The following is a 21,358-nucleotide window of genomic DNA, read 5'->3' on the forward strand; positions in this document are numbered from 1 at the left end:
AATCTTACATCTAGTGCTCAAAAGCCAAGAGGCTTAAATTTGTGTTAAACTTCCTTATGAAACTTGAGAGAGCCATTCTTTTAAAATGATTTTTCTAAATCTGATTTCACAGTATAGTTACTCCTGCTATAAATTGAATTTTGTGAGGTGAGAAATACCATGATAACCTGTATGACTTATCCATATTTAGCTCTTAGGATTTCTTACTAAAGTCTGTCTGTATGTATTTTCTTAGTTTATTTTTCCTTTTTCCTCTTCACTTTCACTAATAGCTGATTTAAACTTTTATGGTGTTGGAAGCTTTGCTGACTTCTGTAGCCTCCATTACTGTGTAGGCAAGTAAGATTTTTAGAGAAATAGTTCTGTACTAAGTCTGGCATGCCACCCTTAAAAGATTTTGCATGCAAACGCGCATCCTAACAGAAGCATGAGGTTGCTATATTTTACTTAGTCTTGCATTTCTAGAATTATGCTCTACTTTTCAAATCAAATTCCTTTTCTATTTAAATTCTTAAGTTAATTCTTCATTAACTAGTCAAAAATGAACTATTCATTCCTTCTGAATCCAGGTATTCCATGTCTACTTAGACGTTGGTTTTTGTTTTTATCTGTTTTTTTGGTATCTTCATAAGTCACACCGACTATTGTTTGAAACATTCCAAAATATCTAAAAGATACCTTGTAATCAAAAAAGTTGTCCCTTTTAAATAAGGTAGGACATACCCTTTGCATTTTGCGTTAGTGGTGGCTGTGAGTCCTACCCTTACTCTAATGCCCTGAGAAAGATAAAAGGAAAGACTGACTATTAATGAGTGGTTAGGTTAGGAAAGACATTCTTTTGTTCTTAATACATCAGTTTTTTAGAATAAATGAACCTGGAGTGGAAGAATTTCTTTTCATGAAGGATAAAATGAGAAGAAGACTATTTGAGGCATAGGCATTCCACAAAGAGATGCATATGATGAAAGCAATCTGATTACGTAGTTTGGGATGAATATGCATGGAGAGATAGATGAGGGTGCATGTTAACATGTTTGGCTACTGCACACTGGGAACATGTTTTTTGAGTGCGTTAGAGAAGAGTAGAAAGCTGACCATTGATATCATCTTCTCCTTGCTCTCTACAGCAGACTCTGCATATACACTCACCTTGTGTATCCTGTTAACTATTTCTTATGCTGCACTTTTGATAATTAATTTTCTCTGAAGTATATTCTAGATTTCTAACATGCTTTATTAAAAATTATTATGCATTTAACCTTTAAATATATGCCTGAATTTTTTCCAAGCGATTTCTTAATATTCAGTATAGAAGATAATTCCTCATTTAATATTTAGTTTATTTGCCTAGGTTGGATTATCTCAAGATGCCCAAGATCAAATGAGAAAGATGCTTTGCCAAAAAGAGTCTAATTACATCCGTCTTAAGAGGGCTAAAATGGACAAGTCTATGTTTGTGAAGATAAAGACATTAGGAATAGGAGCATTTGGTGAAGTCTGCCTAGCAAGAAAAGTAGATACTAAGGCTTTGTATGCAACAAAAACTCTTCGAAAGAAAGATGTTCTGCTTCGAAATCAAGTTGCTCATGTTAAAGCTGAGAGAGATATCCTGGCTGAAGCTGACAACGAATGGGTAGTTCGTCTTTATTATTCATTCCAAGACAAGGACAATTTATACTTTGTAATGGACTATATTCCTGGGGGTGATATGATGAGCCTATTAATTAGAATGGGCATCTTTCCAGAAAATCTGGCACGATTCTACATAGCAGAACTTACCTGTGCGGTCGAAAGTGTTCATAAAATGGGTTTTATTCATAGAGATATTAAACCTGATAACATTTTGATTGATCGTGATGGTCATATTAAATTGACTGACTTCGGCCTCTGCACTGGCTTCAGATGGACGCATGATTCTAAGTACTATCAGAGTGGTGAGTAAAATCATAAAATTTGTTTGGACATATTCATATGATTTATAATGCAATAAAATATAAGATGGTATTATCCCTGGATGGGAGCCAGAAGTCCTGGGTCAGGTCTTGACTCCACTGGATAAATGTGGGTGAATCCTTTAGACACTTAGATTTATAAAATGAAAGAGTGTGCTAGAATTAATTATTTCTAAATATCATTAACATTTTTGAGTTAATCTCTTTACATTTTATTAATTTGAAATATGTCAGACAAATAACAATTTGAAAATAATTTTTAAATGAAGCCCCATACCCACCATTCAGCTTAAGAACTAGATTATTAGTACTTTTGAAGACCCTAAACAACCACTTCCTTTTCTTTCTTCCATAGGAGTATTTCAGAACTCTATAATCAGTTCTTTACTTTTCTCTACACTCTTATCACATATGTGTATATCCCTAAATCATTTATTATTTCATTTTGCCTACTCTTGAACCTTTATTTAAATGTAATCATTCTATATGTAGTCTTCTGTGTTGACTTCCTTTATTTGTTTGAGGTTCATCTGTGTTCCTGCACATAACATTTATTTTCACGACTGTTTAGGCTTCTGTTGTATGACTGTTATACAACTTGTTTAACCTTAAACACTTTGTGTACATGATTCTGTTTAATCTTCACAACGTCATTGTGAGGCAGCGTGAAGAAACTGAGGCTAAGTTAGAATAAGAAACTTGCCCATGGTCAGACAGAAAATAAGTGTAAGGGCTAGGCTTTGAACTCAGGTTTGTCTGCTTACAGGGCCCATGTTATTTCTTCTATACCACACTGCCTCACCAAGATCCCTCCAAGCACTAACGGAAGTGTAAGTCAATCTAACATTCGCTGAATACTTACTATGACTAGGTGCTTTACGTATTTTCTGATCTAATGCTTACAGCAATCCTCTGAGGTGAGTATAACTGGCCTCCAGTGCTTCTTGTGGACACAAGTAGATAGACATTAAATGGATAGAACTGAGATACTACTAGGAGTAGATCCTGAACCTACTTTAATATTCAGCTTAACATAATTTAATGTCTCCCCAGATTCACCTGAATTACTTGGGGTTCATCTTACAAATATGATTCTTAGGCTCTATTCCAGTCTTCTGATTGAAAATCTCCACTGAGGGTAGAAATTGTATTTTAATCAAACATCCTAGATGATTATTACAGTCAGGTTAATTTCAAATATTTTTTTTCCTAGATGATTTCATCCAGTCATGGCTTTAATTACTAGCTCTACATCAATGACTTGCAAATTTCTCTCTTCAGAAACAGCCTCTCCCTTTCACAAGGATTCCTAATAGACCTTTCAAACTTAACATTGCCAATAAACAACTCTTAATTTCTCCCCCTCCATATTTGTTCCCCCTCCCTTTTAGTAAATTGTACTACCACCACCCATCCTTGATTCTTTTTCCATACCCTCCACATCTAATCCCTCAGTAAGTCCTGCTTACTCCACCTCTAAATATATCTAAATATACCTTCAATCTGTTCACTTTTCTCCATGTGCACTATTACCATTACATATTACAGTCCAAACTTAACTGTAATAGCCTCTTACCTGATCTCTTTTTCACCCTTGTCCTCCCTATAATCTGTTCTCTATACAGCAGTTAAAGTTTTCTTTTTTAAACATTTATCAGACCTTTTCATTCTCTTGCTTCAAACTCTCCAGTATCTTCCCACTGTACTTCGAGGAAAAAGCAGACCATTTCTTTTGCTTGCAACACCCTTGTGCACTGGCTCCTGCTCCATTTCCTACCATTCTCCCCCTTACTAACCACACTGGTCTTCTCTCTGGTACTGTTGTGATTGTGTAGGATGCCTTGCTCTGGTTTTCAAATGTTTGAGTTCCTCTTATTTTTTTTTTACAAATGTCACCTCAGTTGGTCTTCCCAAGCCACTCTAGAAATTTGCCGTATCACCACCCCATGTTGACTCTCTGTATGGAATGCATCACTGTTTGTTATATATGTATTTGTTTGTTGTATTTCTCCCCTACAGAGAAGCTGCCTGAGAGAAGAATAGTGTCTTTATTATTATCGTTGTCATTTGCTGAATGAATGAAACACAAATCTAATTTGTTTGAAACTTTGTCCAGAGTAGTATTGCAGAGCAGTCTGAGTACCAAATTCTCAATCCTACCTACTCAGTGATTTTTACTGTCATCACTTGAGTAAATTACTGCATCTTAGGCTTATCTTTCTTAGTGTAAAACTTGTCCTATTGATATTTCAAGAGTGCAGGCTCTAATTATTAATAAACACCATCAGTGATTTGCCATACATTGCATCTCAGCTTGTCAACAAGGGGAAGCGTAGTTAACTCTAAACTATGACGTCAAAAGGTTAAACAGACTAGGTTTACTCTTGTTCTTGTTGCTTTTGTTTATTTATTTATTTACTATACAGGTGACCATCCACGGCAAGATAGCATGGATTTCAGTAACGAATGGGGTGACCCCTCTAACTGTCGATGCGGAGATAGACTGAAGCCACTAGAGCGGAGAGCTGCACGCCAGCACCAGCGGTGTCTTGCACATTCTTTGGTTGGGACTCCCAATTATATTGCGCCTGAAGTGTTGTTACGAACAGGTAAAACGTTTGTTTCATAAATCTCAGTGTGCCTTTAGACCAGCTGAAACTTACGTTAGAATATGGCTCGTTTCAGGCTTATAATAAAAGTATTAACTTTACAGTATAAATTGGTGATTTAATATTAATTTTGATTGTATTAATTCTGAGCACTTTTTAAAAAGTGCTTGTGAATAACCATAACTTTGGTATCTTATTTTAGGCTATACACAGTTATGTGACTGGTGGAGTGTTGGTGTCATTCTTTTTGAAATGTTGGTGGGACAACCTCCTTTCTTGGCACAAACACCATTTGAAACACAAGTGAAGGTAAGGTATAGAATCTATACCAAAAGAATTGTTATGAAGTCCCAATACCATACACCTTTATCAGTCCTTTACTTTGAGCATCTTAATCTAGAATTAAAGAAAGAACTTGTAAGGATACAGGAACCCACTAAAATTCCATGAGTGAACTCTTATCTCCATCATATCACTGTTACCATACTCATATCCTTCCTCACTCATACACTACATTCAATATTTCATTCTCATAGACGTTTTTAGTACCTTTTGAAGATGTATTCCAGTTTACTCTTACTACTGGCTGATGGCTTTGTTTCCTTTCATGCACATTCTAGCCCCAAACTACTAACAAATGTCTGTATCTCCCTGGCACTTAAATGAAAAGCTGCTCACAATTTTGACCATAAATTGTCCCATTAAAAAACTCTTTAGTGGCCTTGTCTGTGGGTTAAAGTCCAAATTTGTCCTCAGTTCCTTTGTTCATACCATTCCCTCTGTCTGGAATGTCCTTCTTTCTCTCCCATGTTTCACAACCTTCCCCCCTTTCTGGTTCACTCCTGGTCATATTAATCATTCTCTGAGAATGTCTTAAGATATCCTCTTTTCTATGATGCTCTCCTCAAGTTACAACTTCTGTCATTGCATTTAATACATTATATTTAAAACTTCTTTTAGAATTTCTTTTATTACAGGTCTACTGGTAATGCATTCTCTCAGTTTGTGTCAGATTTGTTTGAAAGTGTCTTTATTTTTCCTTCATTTTTATATATATATATATATGTAAGTATATGCATATGTATAAATACATACATATTTGTGTGGGTGCTGTGTGTGTAAAAAATTGGATGCTTTCTCCCTAATTTCAAGAACAAGGCAAGGATGTCTATTCTAATGAGTCTTATTCAACAAAGTTCTGGAAGTCTTAGCCAGCGTAATACAGCAACAAAAAAAATTAAAGGCATAAAGATTAGAAAGAAATAAAAACTTGCTTTATTCACAGATGACATAATTTTCTATACTGAAAATCCCAGGGAATCTGTGAAAAACTCCAAAGAACTAATAAGTGAGTTTAGCAAGGTTGTAGGATATAAGGGTACTATGTAAAAATCAATTGTATTTCTATAGTCAAGCAATGAACAAATGGAAACTGAAATTTTAAAACAATACCATTTACAGTAGCTTCCCCAAAATGAAATACTTAGGTATAATATTGGGTCATATTATACCTATAATTCTATTAGGTATAAATCTAATAGAACATGAACAAGATCTGAATGCTAAAAGTTACAGACTCTGATGGAAAAAACCAAGATCTTAATAAATGGAGAATCATACCGTGTTGATGGATTGGAAGACTCAACATAGTAAAGCTATCAGTTCCCCCAAAACTAATCTACAGATTTCACTAAAATCCAATAAAAATTCCCAGCAGGAATTTTTGTAGGTATAGGTGAGCCAATTCTAAAATTCATATGGGTAGACAAAGAAACTGATAACAAAACAGGTTTTTTAAAATAAATTTATTATTTATTTATTTATTTTTGGCTGTGTTGGGTCTTTGTTGCGGTGCGTGGGCATCTCATTGTGGTGGCTTCTCTTGTTGCGGAGCACAGGCTCTAGGCACGCGGGCTTCAGTAGCTGTGGCTCACGGGCTCTAGAGCGCAGGCTCAGTAGTTGTGGCGCACAGGGCTTAGTTGCTCCGCGGCATTTGGGATCTTCCCATGTCCCCTGCATTGGCAGGCAGATTCTTAACTACTGCGCCACCAGGGAAGTCCCACAAAAACAGTTTTTTAAAAGAAGGACAAAGTTTGAGGAAACAACTACTTGATTTTAAGACTTACTATGAAGTTACAGTAGTCCAGACAGTATGATATTGGCAAGAGGATACACACACAGATAATGGAACAGGATAGTGAATGGGGAAATAGGACCACACAAATATGGCCATTTGTTCTTTGACAAAGGTACAAATGGAGAAAGGATAGTATTTCAACAAATGGTGATGGAAAGATTGGTCAGCCATATACAAAAAATACTGACTCAACATAAACCTCACACCTTACACAAAGATTACCTCAAAATAAGTCATAGATCTAGATAAAATATAAAGGCTATACTTTTAAAAGAAAATGTAGGAGAAAATCTCTATGGCCTGGGCTTAGGTGAAGAGTTCTTAGAAATGACATCAAAATCATGGTTCATTAAAGAAAAGGTTGAGAATTTGGACTTCATCAAAAATTAAAAACTTTCAGTCTGCCAAAGACATAGTCAAACAATGAAAAGACAAGCTACAGTTTGGGAGAAAATACTTGCAGGTCACATACCCAACAGCAGGCTTATCTCTAGACTATTTAAGAAGTCTCAAAACTTAAAGAAAAACAGCCTAATCCAGTGACTTGATAGAGATTTCCTTAAATGTCTGTATCAGAAAAGAAAAGCATGTCTCTCTCTTTAAGTATTCCTGAGAGGGTCAAAAGAAAGGCAGGCCTCTGGGCTGGTCCCTCAGGGAATCACCAAGACCAACCAAAATGCACAACCTCAAATTTTTGGAAGGCAAAGTCCTTACTGCCTACCTTGGCACCATACAACCGTTCCAGGAAAATGGGCTGCCCTCTCCATAACCACAGTGGGGCTGAGGATGGAGAATGGTAGTTGGTTCATGCTCACTGCTATCTTACCAAGTTGTAGCAGCTTTTCCCTTCGTGAAGCACTCCCCTCGTTGCTCTTAGGGTCTAGTCAGATTCCAGAGTACCAAAATGGTTGATTATGATGAGAGTTGAATTTTTTTTTTCCTCAGTTTAATGATTGTTTTTGTGGAGGGACTGACCACTGAGGCTTCCTATTTGCCATTTTCCATGAGATCTCACTCTACTGTGTTTTTGACTATTATCTCTTTATATAGTTCTGTTAGAGGTTGCTCTAGTGATTACAAGATACATACTAAATTTTCATTGTCTACTTAGAATCAGTATCTTACCACTAAACGTTCAGTGTAGAACCTTACTACCATATAGGCCCCTTCATTCTCTACCCTTTGTGTCTTAGTTTTTTATACATCACATCTACATACATTTAAAACCTCATCCAGAACTTCCCTGGTGGTCCAGTGTTTAAGACTTCACCTTCCAAAGCATGGGCAGCTAAGATCCCACACGCCTCCTGGCCAAAATAAAAACCAAAACATGAAACAGAAGCAATATTGTAACAAATTCAATAAAGACTTTAAAAATGGTCCACATCAAAAAAAAAAAAAAGCCTCATCCAACGTTACAGTTTTTGTTTTCAACCATCAACTTATTTTAAAGAACTCAAGATGAGAATAGTCATTTGTATTTACCCAGATAGCATTTTCCTTGCTTTCCTGCATTCCTGATGTTTTACGATTCTTTCTATATCAATCCCTTCTGTCTGAAGAACTTCATTTAGCAAATATTTTAGAGCAGGTTTGCTTACAGCAGATTATTTTAGTTTTCCTTCATCTAAGAATGTCTTTATTTCACCTTCCTTAGGATATTTTCACTTGGTAATAGAAGTCTGGCTTTCAGTTCTTGCAGCACTTTAAAATGTATCCACTTCCTTCTGTCCTCCATAGTTTTCTGATGAGAAATCTACAGTAATTCAAATCATTGTTCCCTCAAGTAATGTATCATTTTTCACTGGCTACTTACAAGAAATTTTCTTTAGCTTTCAGTGTTGTAATTATGATTTGTCTGGGCATGGATTTCTTAGGGCTTATCCTGTTTGGTGTCTCTTGACATCAAACAGCATCTTGAATTTACAGGTTTGTCTTTTATCAGATTTGGAGAATCTTCAGCCATCATTTCTTCAAATATTTTTTCTGTACCACATATTTTTTCCTTTTGGAACTCTGACACCAACGTTAGACCTTTTGGTATAGTCCCACAGGTTACTGAGGTTCTCATATTTTCAAACTCTTTTTGTCTCTCTGTTGTTCAGATTGTATCATTTCTATCGAGTTTTCTTTAAGTTCACTGATTCGTTCCTCTGACATCTCCATTCTGCTGTTGAGCCCATCCATTGAGTTTTTGTTTTTGTTTTTTGTTTGTTTAAGTTTTTAAAGTGATGTTTATTCACGTTGAATTTACATTCAGTAAAACTCACTCCGAAATTTAACAAATGCAATCACCACCATAATCAAAGTGTAGAACAGTTCTTCAACACCTGCCCCCCGCCCAAAACCCTATGCGCAAACTCCTCCCTGACCCTTAGGAATCCACTGGTCCATCTTCTGTCAAAGGGGTCAAATTTAATCATCAAAATAATCTATTATAGAAAAAATTGTAAGCACAAAAAAACAAGTTTTTTTTTTTAAAGGCAATCCCTGTGGGAGTGCTGTTTTTTTTTTTTTTTAATTAATTTATTTATTTTTGGCTGTGTTGGGTCTTCGTTTCTGTGCAAGGGCTTTCTCTAGTTGCGGCGAGCGGGGGCCACTCTTCATGGCGGTGCGCGGGCCTCTCACTGTCGCGGCCTCTCTTGTTGCGGAGCACAGGCTCCAGACGCGCAGACTCAGTAGTTGTGGCTCACGGGCCCAGTTGCTCCGCGGCAACTCTGGGATCTTCCCAGACCAGGGCTCGAACCCATGTCCCCTGCATTGGCAGGTGGATTCTCAACCGCTGCACCACCAGGGAAGCCCAAAACAAGTTTTTAAAAGGATACTTTGAAACATACAATATTTAGAATAGTCAAAAGAATGGGATTTAGAACTAACCTTTGTAAATAAAAGCAGCTGACAAAGTTGTCTTAAGATAGTTGTATTGCTAGGATAGCTAGTCTAGTTACTATGTTGAGCTTCAGGCTGGGGCTGCTTGGCAGAAAAATGATTTTAAATAGTTTAAATGGAATTGAATTTTACAGAAATTCTCTATGGGGCAGATATATGTTCTTGCAGATATTTGGCACCTTTTCAGAAGTTCTCCCCTGCTACCACCATGAAAGGGACAGTAAGCAAAAACCTCTACTCTGTATATATCAATCATAACATGTTCAAATACATGTGATCTCCTCAAAAAGCTTTCAAGCACCAGCCCTGTTTGTCAGCATCTCGAACTGGACTGAGGCGAGTCACACGCCGAGGCCAAAAGGGTCCATTGAGTTTTTACTTTGGTTATTGAAGAGGGGGTTTAATTTTCTTCCCTACACAGCACTGATAAGCTCATATATGAATAAGGAAGAATGAAGTTCATTTATTCATTTATTTAACAAATTTTTTTTTTTTTTTTTTCACACACACACACTGTATTTTATTTTTACAAGAGATAAATAGACTGACACCAAGCATTGTACATGGATGACCACAACAAAAGCAACAATGATTGCAATTACCAAACATGAAACACACTCATACTATGTCATAATATTGACATTCAGTCCAGTAATCCTCCACTGTAACAGCTCCTTTACTTTGCAGTGAAAATTGATTTGTATATTCTTTGCCTCTGAGTCCTTGTGGGATTTTTTTTTTTTTTAATTCAGACAGAAAGTCACAAAAATTATACTCATCCTCATCAGTTCACTCAGTCCCATGTAATTAATTGTTTTTTTTCATCTTGATCTTTTGTTAGCACTTTTATGAGTTCATCAGTTTTTCATCAGAGTTCTGAAAATGCTTATTCATTCAGTTCAGCAGTACAGTCAGTTACCAGAAACCTGTACTTGTCAGAGTCTTTTCCATGAATTTCTTGAAGATGAAACCCTTTTATAGGAACATATTTGCAAAATCATCAGAGTACACCCAGAACTGTCTGTAAATGACAAAAGACTTAAAAATGACCACGGTAAAAGATTTGATGAAAGTTCATAATAATGCAGTTGACAAGAAAATTAGTTACTTCTGAGATATACATTTTAAAGTAATAACTAGGATTATTACTTATAACATTATACCAGAACATATAAGATTTTTAGAAATTTCATGTAATGTCTGAAACATTTATATTAACATATTTCCATACATATTTCCATACAAATACAAATATAAGATTTTTAGAAATTTCATGTAATGTCTGAAACCTTTATATTAACATATTTCCATACATATTTCCATACAAATACAAATATAAGATTTTTAGGAATTTCATGTAATGTCTGAAACATTTATATTAACATATTTCCATACAAATAACCCAATGAAAGTTTAGTATTAGTTGTTTTGTTTGTTTTTTTATACTGCAGGTTCTTATTAGGCATCAATTTTATACATATCAGTGTATACATGTCAATCCCAATCGCCCAATTCAGCACACCACCATCCCCACCTCACCGCAGTTTTCCCCCCTTGGTGTCCATATGTCCATTCTCTACATCTGTGTCTCAACTTCTGCCCTGCAAACTGGCTCATCTGTACCATTTTTCTAGGTTCCACATACATGCATTAATATATGATATTTGTTTTTCTCTTTCTGACTTACTTCACTCTGTATGACAGTCTCTAGATCCATCCACGTCTCAACAAATGACTCAATTTCGTTCCTTTTTATGGCTGAGTAATATTCCATTGTATATATGTACCACATCTTCTTTATCCATTCGTCTGTTGATGGGCATTTAGGTTGCTTCCATGACCTGGCTATTGTAAATAGTGCTGCAATGAACATTCGGGTGCATGTGTCTTTTTGAATTATGGTTTTCTCTGGGTATATGCCCAGTAGTGGGATTGCTGGGTCATATGGTAATTCTATTTTTAGTTTTTTAAGGAACCTCCATATTGTTCTCCATAGTGGCTGTATCAATTTACATTCCCACCAACAGTGCAAGAGGGTTCCCTTTTCTCCACACCCTCTCCAGCATTTGTTGTTTGTAGAGTTTCTGATGATCCCCATTCTAACAGGAGTGAGGTGATACCTCATTGTAGTTTTGATTTGCATTTCTCTAATAATTACTGATGTTGAGCAGCTTTTCATGTGCTTCGTGGCCGTCTGTATGTCTTCTTTGGAGAAATGTCTATTTAGGTCTTCTGCCCATTTTTGGATTGGGGTGTTTGTTTCTTTGATATTGAGCTGAATGAGCTGTTTATATATTTTGGAGATTAATCCTTTGTCCGTTGATTCATTTGCAAATATTTTCTCCCATTCTGAGGGTTGTCTTTTCATCTTGTTTATGGTTTCCTTTGCTGTGCAAAAGCTTTGAAGTTTCATTAGGTCCCACTTGTTTATTTTTGTTTTTATTTCCATTACTCTAGGAGGTGGATCAAAAAAGATCTTGCTGTGATTTATGTCAAAGAGTGTTCTTCCTATGTTTTCCTCTAAGAGTTTTATAGTGTCCAGTCTTATATTTAGGTCTCTAATCCATTTTGAGTTTATTTTTGTGTATGGTGTTAGGGAGTATTCTAATTTCATTCTTTTACATGTAGCTGTCCAGTTTTCCCAGCACCACTTATTGAAGAGACTGTCTTTTCTCCATTGTATATCTTTGCCTCCTTTGTCATAGATTAGTTGACCATAGGTGCGTGGGTTAATCTCTGGGCTTTCTATCTTGTTCCATTGATCTATGTTTCTGTTTTTGTGCCAGTACCATATTGTCTTGATTACTGTAGCTTTGTAGTATAGTCTGAAGTCAGGGAGTCTGATTCCTCCAGCTCCATTTTTTTGCCTCAAGACTGCTTTGGCTATTCGGGGTCTTTTGTGTCTCCATACAAATTTTAAGATGATTTGTTCTAGCTCCGTAAAAAATGCCATTGGTAATTTGATAGGGATTGCATTGAATCTGTAGATTGCTTTGGGTAGTATACTCATTTTCACAATGTTGATTCTTCCAATCCAAGAACATGGTATATCTCTCCATCTGTTGGTATCATCTTTAATTTCCTTCATCAGTGTCTTATAGTTTTCTGCATACAGGTCTTTTGTCTCCCTAGGTAGGTTTATTCCTAGGTATTTTATTCTTTTTGTTGCAATGGTAAATGGGAGTGTTTCCATAATTTCTCTTTCAGATTTTTCATCATTAGTGTATAAGAATGCAAGAGTTTTCTGTGCATTAATTTTGTATCCTGCAACTTTACCATATTCATTAATTAGCTCTAGCAGTTTTCTGGTGGCAGTTTTAGGATTCTCTATGTATAGTATCATGTCATCCGCAAACAGTGACAGTTTTACTTCCTCTTTTCCAATTTGTATTCCTTTTATTTCTTTTTCTTCTCTGATTGCCATGGCTAGGACTTCCAGAACTATGTTGAATAATAGTGGTGAGAGTGGACATCCTTGTCTCGTTCCTGATCTTAGAGGAAATGCTTTCAGTTTTTCACCATTGAGAATGATGTTTGCTGTGGGTTTGTCATATATGGCCTTTATTATGTTGAGGTAGGTTCCCTCTATGCCCACTTTCTGGAGAGTTTTTATCATAAATGGGTGTTGAATTTTGTCAAAAGCTTTTTCTGCATCTATTGAGATGATCATATGGTTTTTCTTCTTCAATTTGTTAATATGGTGTATCACATTGATTGATTTGCGTATATTGAAGAATCCTTGCATCCCTGGGATAAATCCCACTTGATCGTGGTGTATGATCCTTTTAATGTGTTGTTGGATTCTGTTTGCTAGTATTTTGTTGAGGATTTTTGCATCTATATTCATCAGTGATATTGGTCTGTAATTTTCTTTTTTTGTAGTGTCTTTGTCTGGTTTTGGTATCAGGGTGATGGTGGCCTCATAGAATGAGTTTGGGAGTGTTCCTTCCTCTGCAATTTTTTGGAAGAGTTTGAGAAGGATGGGTGTTAGCTCTTCTCTAAATGTTTGATAGAATTCACCTGTGAAGCCATCTGGTCCTGGACTTTTGTTTGTTGGAAGATTTTTAATCACAGTTTCAATTTCATTACTTGTGATTGGTCTGTTCATATTTTCTGTTTCTTCCTGATTCAGTCTTGGAAGGTTATACCTTTCTAAGAATTTGTCCATTTCTTCCAGGTTGTCCATTTTATTGGCATAAAGTTGCTTATAGTAGTCTCTTAGGATGTTTTGTATTTCTGCAGTGTCTGTTGTAACTTCTCCTTTTTCATTTCTGATTTTATTGATTTGAGTCCTCTCCTCTTTTTCTTGATGAGTCTGGCTAATGGCTTATCAATTTTGTTTATCTTCTCAAAGAACCAACTTTTAGTTTTATTGATCTTTGCTATTGTTTTCTTTGTTTCTATCTCATTTATTTCTGCTCTGATCTTTATGATTTCTTTCCTTCTGCTAACTTTGGGTTTTGTTTGTTCTTCTTTCTCTAGTTTCTTTAGGTGTAAGGTTAGATTGTTTACTTGAGATTTTTCTTGTTTCTTTAGGTAGGCTTGTATAGCTATAAACTTCCCTCTTAGAACCGCTTTTGCTGCATCCCATAGGTTTTGGGTCGTCGTGTTTTCATTGTCATTTGTCTCTAGGTATTTTTTTATTTCCTCTTTGATTTCTTCAGTGATCTTTTGGTTATTTAGTAACGTATTGTTTAGCCTCCATGTGTTTGTCTTTTTTACGGTTTTTTCCCTGTAATTCATTTCTAATCTCATAGCGTTGTGGTCAGAAAAGATGCTTGGTATGATTTCAATTTTCTTAAATTTACTGAGGCTTGATTTGTGACCCAAGATGTGATCTATCCTGGAGAATGTTCTGTGCGCACTTGAGAAGAACGTGTAATCTGCTGTTTTTGGATGGAATGTCCTATATATATCAATTAAATCTATCTGGTCTATTGTGTCATTTAAAGCTTCTGTTTCCTTATTTATTTTCATTTTGGATGATCTGTCCATTGGTGTAAGTGAAGTGTTAAAGTCCCCCACTATTATTGTGTTACTGTCGATTTCCTCTTTTATAGCTGTTAGCAGTTGCCTTATGTATTGAGGTGCTCCTATGTTGGGTGCATATATATTTATAATTGTTATATCTTCTTCTTGGATTGATCCCTGGATCATTATGTAGTGTCCTTCCTTGTCTCTTGTAACATTCTTTATTTTAAAGTCTATTTTATCTGATATGAGTATAGCTACTCCAGCTTTCTTTTGATTTCCATTTGCATGGAATATCTTTTTCCATCCCCCTCACTTTCAGTCTGTATGTGTCCCTAGGTCTAAAGTGGGTCTCTTGTAGACAGCATATATATGGGTCCTGTTTTTGTATCCATTCAGCCAGTCTATGTCTTTTGGTTGGGGCGTTTAATCCATTCACGTTTAAGGTAATTATCGATATGTATGTTCCTATGACCATTTTCTTAATTGTTTTGGGTTTGTTTTTGTAGGTCCTTTTCTTCTCTTGTGTTTCCCACTTAGAGAAGTTCCTTTAGCATTTGTTGTAGAGCTGGTTTGGTGGTGCTGAATTCTCTTAGCTTTTGCTTGTCTGTAAAGCTTTTGATTTCTCCATCAAATCTAAATGAGATCCTTGCCGGGTATAGTAATCTTGGTTGTAGGTTCTTCCCTTTCATCACTTTAAGTATATCATGCCACTCCCTTCTGGCTTGCAGAGTTTCTGCTGAGAAATCAGCTGTTAACCTTATGGGAGTTCCCTTGTATGTTATTTGTCGTTTTTCCCTTGCTGCTTTCAATAATTTTTCTTTGTCTTTAATTTTTGCCACTTTGATTACTGTGTGTCTCGGCGTGTTTCTCCTTGGGTTTATTCTGTATGGGACTCTCTGCGCTTCCTGGACTTGGGTGGCTATCTCCTTTCCCATGTTAGGGAAGTTTTCAACTATAATCTCTTCAAATATTTTCTCTGGTCCTTTCTCTCTCTCTTCTCCTTCTGGGACCCCTATAATGCGAATGTTGTTGCGTTTAATGTTGTCCCAGAGGTCTCTTAGGCTGTCTTCATTTCTTTTCATTCTTTTTTCTTTAGTCTGTTCCGCAGCAGTGAATTCCACCATTCTGTCTTCCAGGTCACTTATCCGTTCTTCTGCCTCAGTTATTCTGCTATTGATTCCTTCTAGTGTAGTTTTCATTTCAGTTATTGTATTGGTCATCTCTGTTTGTTTGTTCTTTAATTCTTCTAGGTCTTTGTTAATCATTTCTTGCATCTTCTCAATCTTTGCCTCCATTCTTATTCCGAGGTCCTGGATCATCTTCACTATCATTATTCTGAATTCTTTCTCTGGAAGGTTGCCTATCTCCACTTCATTTAGTTGTTTTTCTGGGGTTTTTTCTTGTTCCTTAATCTGGTATATAGCCCTCTGCCTTTTCATCTTCTCTATCTTTCTGTAACTGTGGTTTTTGGTCCGCAGGCTGCAGGATTGTAGTTTTTCTTGCTTCTGCTCTCTGCCCTCTGGTGGTTGAGGCTATCTAAGAGGCTTGATGGTAGGCTCTGGTGGTGGGTAGAGCTGACTGTTGCTGTGGCGGTCAGAGCTCAGTAAAACCTTAATCCACTTGACTGTTGATGGGTGGGGCTGGGTTCCCTCCCTGTTGGTTGTTTTGCCTGAGGCAACCGAACACTGGAGCCTACCCGTGCTCTTTGGTGGGGTTAATGGCAGACTCTGGGAGGGCTCAAGGCAAGGAGAACTTCCCAGAACCTCGGCTGCCAGTGTCCTTATCCCCCCGGTGAAACAGAGCCACCACTCGCCTCTGCAGGAGACCCCCCCAACACCAGCAGGTAGGTCTGGTTCAGTCTCCCCCAGGGTCACTGCTCCTTCCCCTGGGTCCCGATGCACACATTACTTTGTGTGTGCCCTCCAAGAGTGGGGTCTCTGTTTCCCCCAGTCCTGTCACAGTCCTGCAATCAATTCCCACTAGGCTTCAAAGTCTGATTCTCTAGGAGTTCCTTCTCCCGTAGCCGGACCCCCAGGTTGGGAAGCCTGACGTGGGGCTCAGAACCTTCACTCCAGTGGGTGGACTTCTGTGGTATAAATGTTCGCCAGTCTGTGAGTCACCCACCCAGCAGTTATGGGATTTGATTTTACTCTGATTGCGCCCCTCCTACCGTCTCACTGTGGCTTCTCCTCTGTCCTTGGATGTGGGGTATCCTCCTTGGTGAAGTCCAGGTTCTTCCTGTCAATGATTGTCCAGCAGCCAGTTTTGATTCTGGTGCTCTCGCAAGAGGGAGTGAGAGCACGTCCTTCTACTCCGCCATCTTGGTTAATCCACTCTCGCTGGTCTATTTAACAAATATTTATGAAGACCTACCCCTTCCTTCTCTCCCTCCCTTCCTTCCTCCCTCCCTCCCTCATTCCACTTTATTCAAAACAAGAATAAGTGTTTATTGAATATCTATTAATTATGTGCCAGGCAATTTGCCAAACACTGAGAAATGCAAAGACAAAACATGGTCTATAGCCTTACGAAATTTTATACTGTAGTAGGACACAAACATAAATAGATACCACAAAGTATTAGAGATATTATGCTACAAGGAAATATATAGAACTGGGGAGGCACAGTAGAAAGTCATCTCTACCATAGGTTGAAGGTCTTAACAGGGGAGCTAAAACTTACAGTGAGTCATGTAATATGAGTATAAGTTGCCTGGAGAGGAGGGAATGGAAAGAAAGGTTATTTCCCACTGATTCATTATTAAAGGTGAGGAAGGTGAGGGAATTCCCTGGCGATCCAGTGGTTAGGACTCACACTTCCACTGCCAAGGGCCTGGGTTCAATCCCTGATGGGGGAATCTAAGATCCCACGAGCTGTGCAGCACGGCCAAAAAAATAAAGTAAAATAAAGAGGTAAGGAAGGTGAAATACCATGCAATTTATTTTAAGAAAACACTAATAGTCCAGTAAGATTTTTTCATGTGAAACTTGGAGGAAATTTTTGTTTTTCTTATTTATTTCTTTCCTTCTAATTTTTAAAAATCTTCCTTAAAGGTTATCAACTGGCAAACATCTCTTCATATCCCACCGCAAGCTAAACTGAGTCCTGAAGCCTCTGATCTTATTATTAAACTCTGCAGAGGACCAGAAGATCGCTTAGGCAAGAATGGTGCTGATGAAATAAAAGCTCATCCGTTTTTTAAAACAATTGATTTTTCCAGTGACCTGAGACAGCAGTCTGCTTCATACATTCCTAAAATCACACACCCAACAGATACATCAAATTTTGATCCTGTTGATCCTGATAAGTTACGGAGTGATGATAATGAAGAAGAAAATGTAAATGACACTCTGAACGGATGGTATAAAAATGGAAAGCACCCTGAACATGCTTTCTATGAATTTACCTTTCGGAGGTTTTTTGATGACAATGGCTACCCATATAATTATCCAAAGCCTATTGAATATGAATATATTAATTCACAAGGCTCAGAGCAACAGTCAGATGAAGATGATCAGCACACAGGCTCAGAGATCAAAAATCGTGACCTAGTGTATGTTTAACACACTAGGAAATAATTGTAATGAGGCTTTGCAAAAAGGCCTAAAACGCAGGGGTTTTTGAAGCTCTGAGAGTAAAATTATGCAAATGTAACAGAGCTATGTATGTGTGCTCTGTGTACAATTTTTTATGTTCCTAAATTATGGGAAATCCTTTTGAAATGTTAATTTATTCCAGCCTTTTTAATCAGTAATTTAGAAAAAAATTGTTATAAAGTAAATTATGAGCTGAATATTATAGTCAGTTCTTGGTACTTAAAGTACTTAAAATAAAAAATAGTGCTTTGTTTAAAAGGAGAAGCCTGATATCTATTTGTACATATGCTAAATAATTTTTTAAAAAACAAGAATTTTTGAAAATTTTTTGAAAGACAGTTTTAGTTTTATCTTGCTTTAACCAAATATGAAATATACCCCACATTTACGGAGGTGTTTTTTTTTTCTTCCCCCATAATTTGTTTTTGGAAAAAAATAAGCTATAGAAATGAAGCCATCATGGTGGTGAGTGTTCCCGTGCTAACGATAATCTGTATAATTCACATTTTGTAACTAAGAAATACAAGGTTGAAACAGTATGCTCACCCAAATGAAAAACAGTGCAGTTTATCTTCTTTTCCCATCTGTGGGATATTTAATTTTCTAACATATCTCAGAAAATTACTGGCTTTGAAAGAAGCAAAGCACTACCATTTTTCTTTTGGTATTTTTAATGCTGCTTTCAGTTTTTAAAGGGAACAAAGCTGCCATAAATTAAAAATTTCAATACTAAAAGCTAATAAGATCTTTCATATTTTTACTTTGAAATTTTAAAAAAAGTTCCACATCCTAAGCAGAGAGATTATTTTCAGCTTCATATGAAACTTTAATTAGAAATTATTTGTGGGTACTTACTAGAAAAGTACTTTTTCTATATAGTGACAGTTTTGATTATGTCATCAGTAATGTTATAGTTTTCCTCTTTCAGAACAGAGATGCATACACAGATTGTTACTGGCAAAAGAAAACGTGGCTATTTGGCAATATTTTACCTATGGGCAGAGATTAATTGGTGAAAAAAATTATTATTTAACTCCTAATTAAGGTGGCCATTAGTAATTAGGAAAAAATACATAGTGGTCTTAGTAGAAAATTCAAAACCTCCTAACTTATTAAGGTTAAACAGTATGTTTTTCAGCATTACTATTATATATAATACTTAGGTATAAGGACAACTTGTGGTTTCATACCAAAATACATTTAGCTTAACTTTTAGGAAGGGGGAAAGGGCTCTATTCTCACATTAGTAAAATTTGTATTTTATTTCCTGAAGCTCCACTGATAGGGAATTGTTTTATCAAAACAATATTTGTGGAGAAGAAGCAGAATTTTAGTGATTTTTCAGACTTACAGCTTTCTTCAAATAAAAGCTAATGGAATCATGTATGCAAGTAAAATTAAAGGCAAAGTTGTTCTGGTTGAATTGGGGAGAGCAAAAAAGATTTACTAGCTCACACTTCCCTCCTTTCCATAGGTGGCCTTTCTATAGTTGGCCTTCTCAGCTTGTAAACCAGTGCATTACCCACTATGTAATGGTAGGTCTTTGGGAGTCATTGGTCCTTCCGAGAATCTGATGAAAGCTGTGGCCTCTCTTCCCAGAAAAATGCACATCAACACATACGCATAAAATGTTGCATGCAGTTTAGGGATTTTGGATGTGTTGAAACCTGTCACAAACTCTTGGTTAGGGATCTCTGTCCTGCAAGAACACTGATATATTAAACTAGGAACTTTGCTGTAAGTTTACTAATTAGTACTCAGATTAGCACATCTTGTATAAACACTGATAATTTATGGTGTGAAAGGTCTGTACCATGTGATAAGATATCCTTAGGACCGCCTCTCTTGCTGGTACAGCACCAAGACATTTTAAACACACCCTTTTGAGGGCACTGAAATACATTTTTGGCTTGTTACAAGCTTAATAAAGAAATATTTCTGAAGGACTTCTACTCAGAGGATTGTAGGAAAATGCACTATATAAGATGGCAGTCTTCGCTTCATGGAACGTTTGATTAGTCCTGTAAAATTCTATGCAAAACAAATTAGTTCAAGAACTTTCTAGCTCAGTACTCAAATTTTTAAGTTATCCCCCTTGTTCTTCAGGCTTTCTCAGTCAGATTTATTGAAATTTCCATTTAGTTGTTTTATTTCTGGACTATGGTGCAATACAGAACAAAACCAACTTTGTTACATTTACATTGTAGGAAAACTAAGGTGCTGTCTTCTCCTCCCTCCCCCCAAAATCTGTGTTGCCCTTATTCCTCAAATGTAACAGACACTACAAATTTTGTATTCTTTTAAATTTCCTCTGACAGTATAAGCTTTTTGTGTTTATCTGAAGCAGTGTACAAGCCTTTAGTATCTGCATTTTTAGCAGTTTGGATCTACTTATTAGCTGTCTTATTCCCAAACTATATCCAGATCTTCCAGTATAGAATCTGGTGCTTCCTGACCAAAAAGATGAGAACGATGTCAAAAATCTATATGCTGTCAATTGAAATGGAGTGAAAACATTGATCATTCATGTTTTCTTTTTAAAATAATTTTCCCACTCATTAAAAAAAAAAACTTGCTGTCTTTCTTATACTCACCCCTTTTATGCATATCAGTGGTATTTATGAAATGTGTTCTATAATTATGTAATTGTAGATACAGTTATGTATTGTCCAGTGACGTCCTAAGGCAGGCCCTGTTGCTGTATCTTTTCTACCTTATTTGTAATAGAAACTATAGAATGTATGACTAAGAAGTCACTTTGAGATTGACTTTTTTAAAAAGTTATTACCTTCTGCTGTTGCAAAGTGCAAAACTGTGAGTGGAAATGTTTTCTTCTGACTTAATAATATGTTGAAATTAGAGGATACAGTGGGAGGATTTTTAGATATTGCTGCTGCTGTTACCTAAGGTACTTTAGAAATTTTTCTTTAATAAACAAAAATAAACAAAAATCCCTTTGGTATTTAAAGTGAAACATTTAGCCTGTTTGTTTTAATCTAAAACAAAAAGTAATTTGGGTCAACATAATGGTGTATTTGTAAAGCGCCTTAATAGATCCCTTTGTGAAGGCACTATACCACAGTTTACTTTTATATTGTATTATGTATATAAGTATTTTGTATTAAAATTGAATCAATACAACACTACAGTTTTATAAAATAATGCTTTGTTAGGAAAAGGAGTTACAGCATTGCAATATAA

The 21,358-nt window shown here is 36.4% G+C and overlaps 1 protein-coding gene across 1 annotated transcript in view; it reads left to right on the forward strand.

Moving 5' to 3' along the window:
* Positions 1-21,300, forward strand: part of LATS1 (large tumor suppressor kinase 1) — a 47,489-nt gene extending 26,189 nt beyond the window's left edge. The window contains exons 5-8 of the mRNA XM_082474498.1: positions 1,352-1,934; positions 4,379-4,561; positions 4,764-4,870; positions 17,615-21,300. Coding sequence (XP_082330624.1) covers positions 1,352-1,934; positions 4,379-4,561; positions 4,764-4,870; positions 17,615-18,124 — 1,383 coding nt within the window. The 3' untranslated portion in view covers positions 18,125-21,300. The remainder of the gene's footprint in view (positions 1-1,351; positions 1,935-4,378; positions 4,562-4,763; positions 4,871-17,614) is intronic.
* The last annotated feature ends 58 nt before the right edge of the window (positions 21,301-21,358 follow it).

This window comes from Balaenoptera physalus, assembly GCF_965194825.1.
Source record: "Balaenoptera physalus genome assembly, chromosome: 9".
NCBI lineage: Eukaryota > Metazoa > Chordata > Mammalia > Artiodactyla > Balaenopteridae > Balaenoptera > Balaenoptera physalus.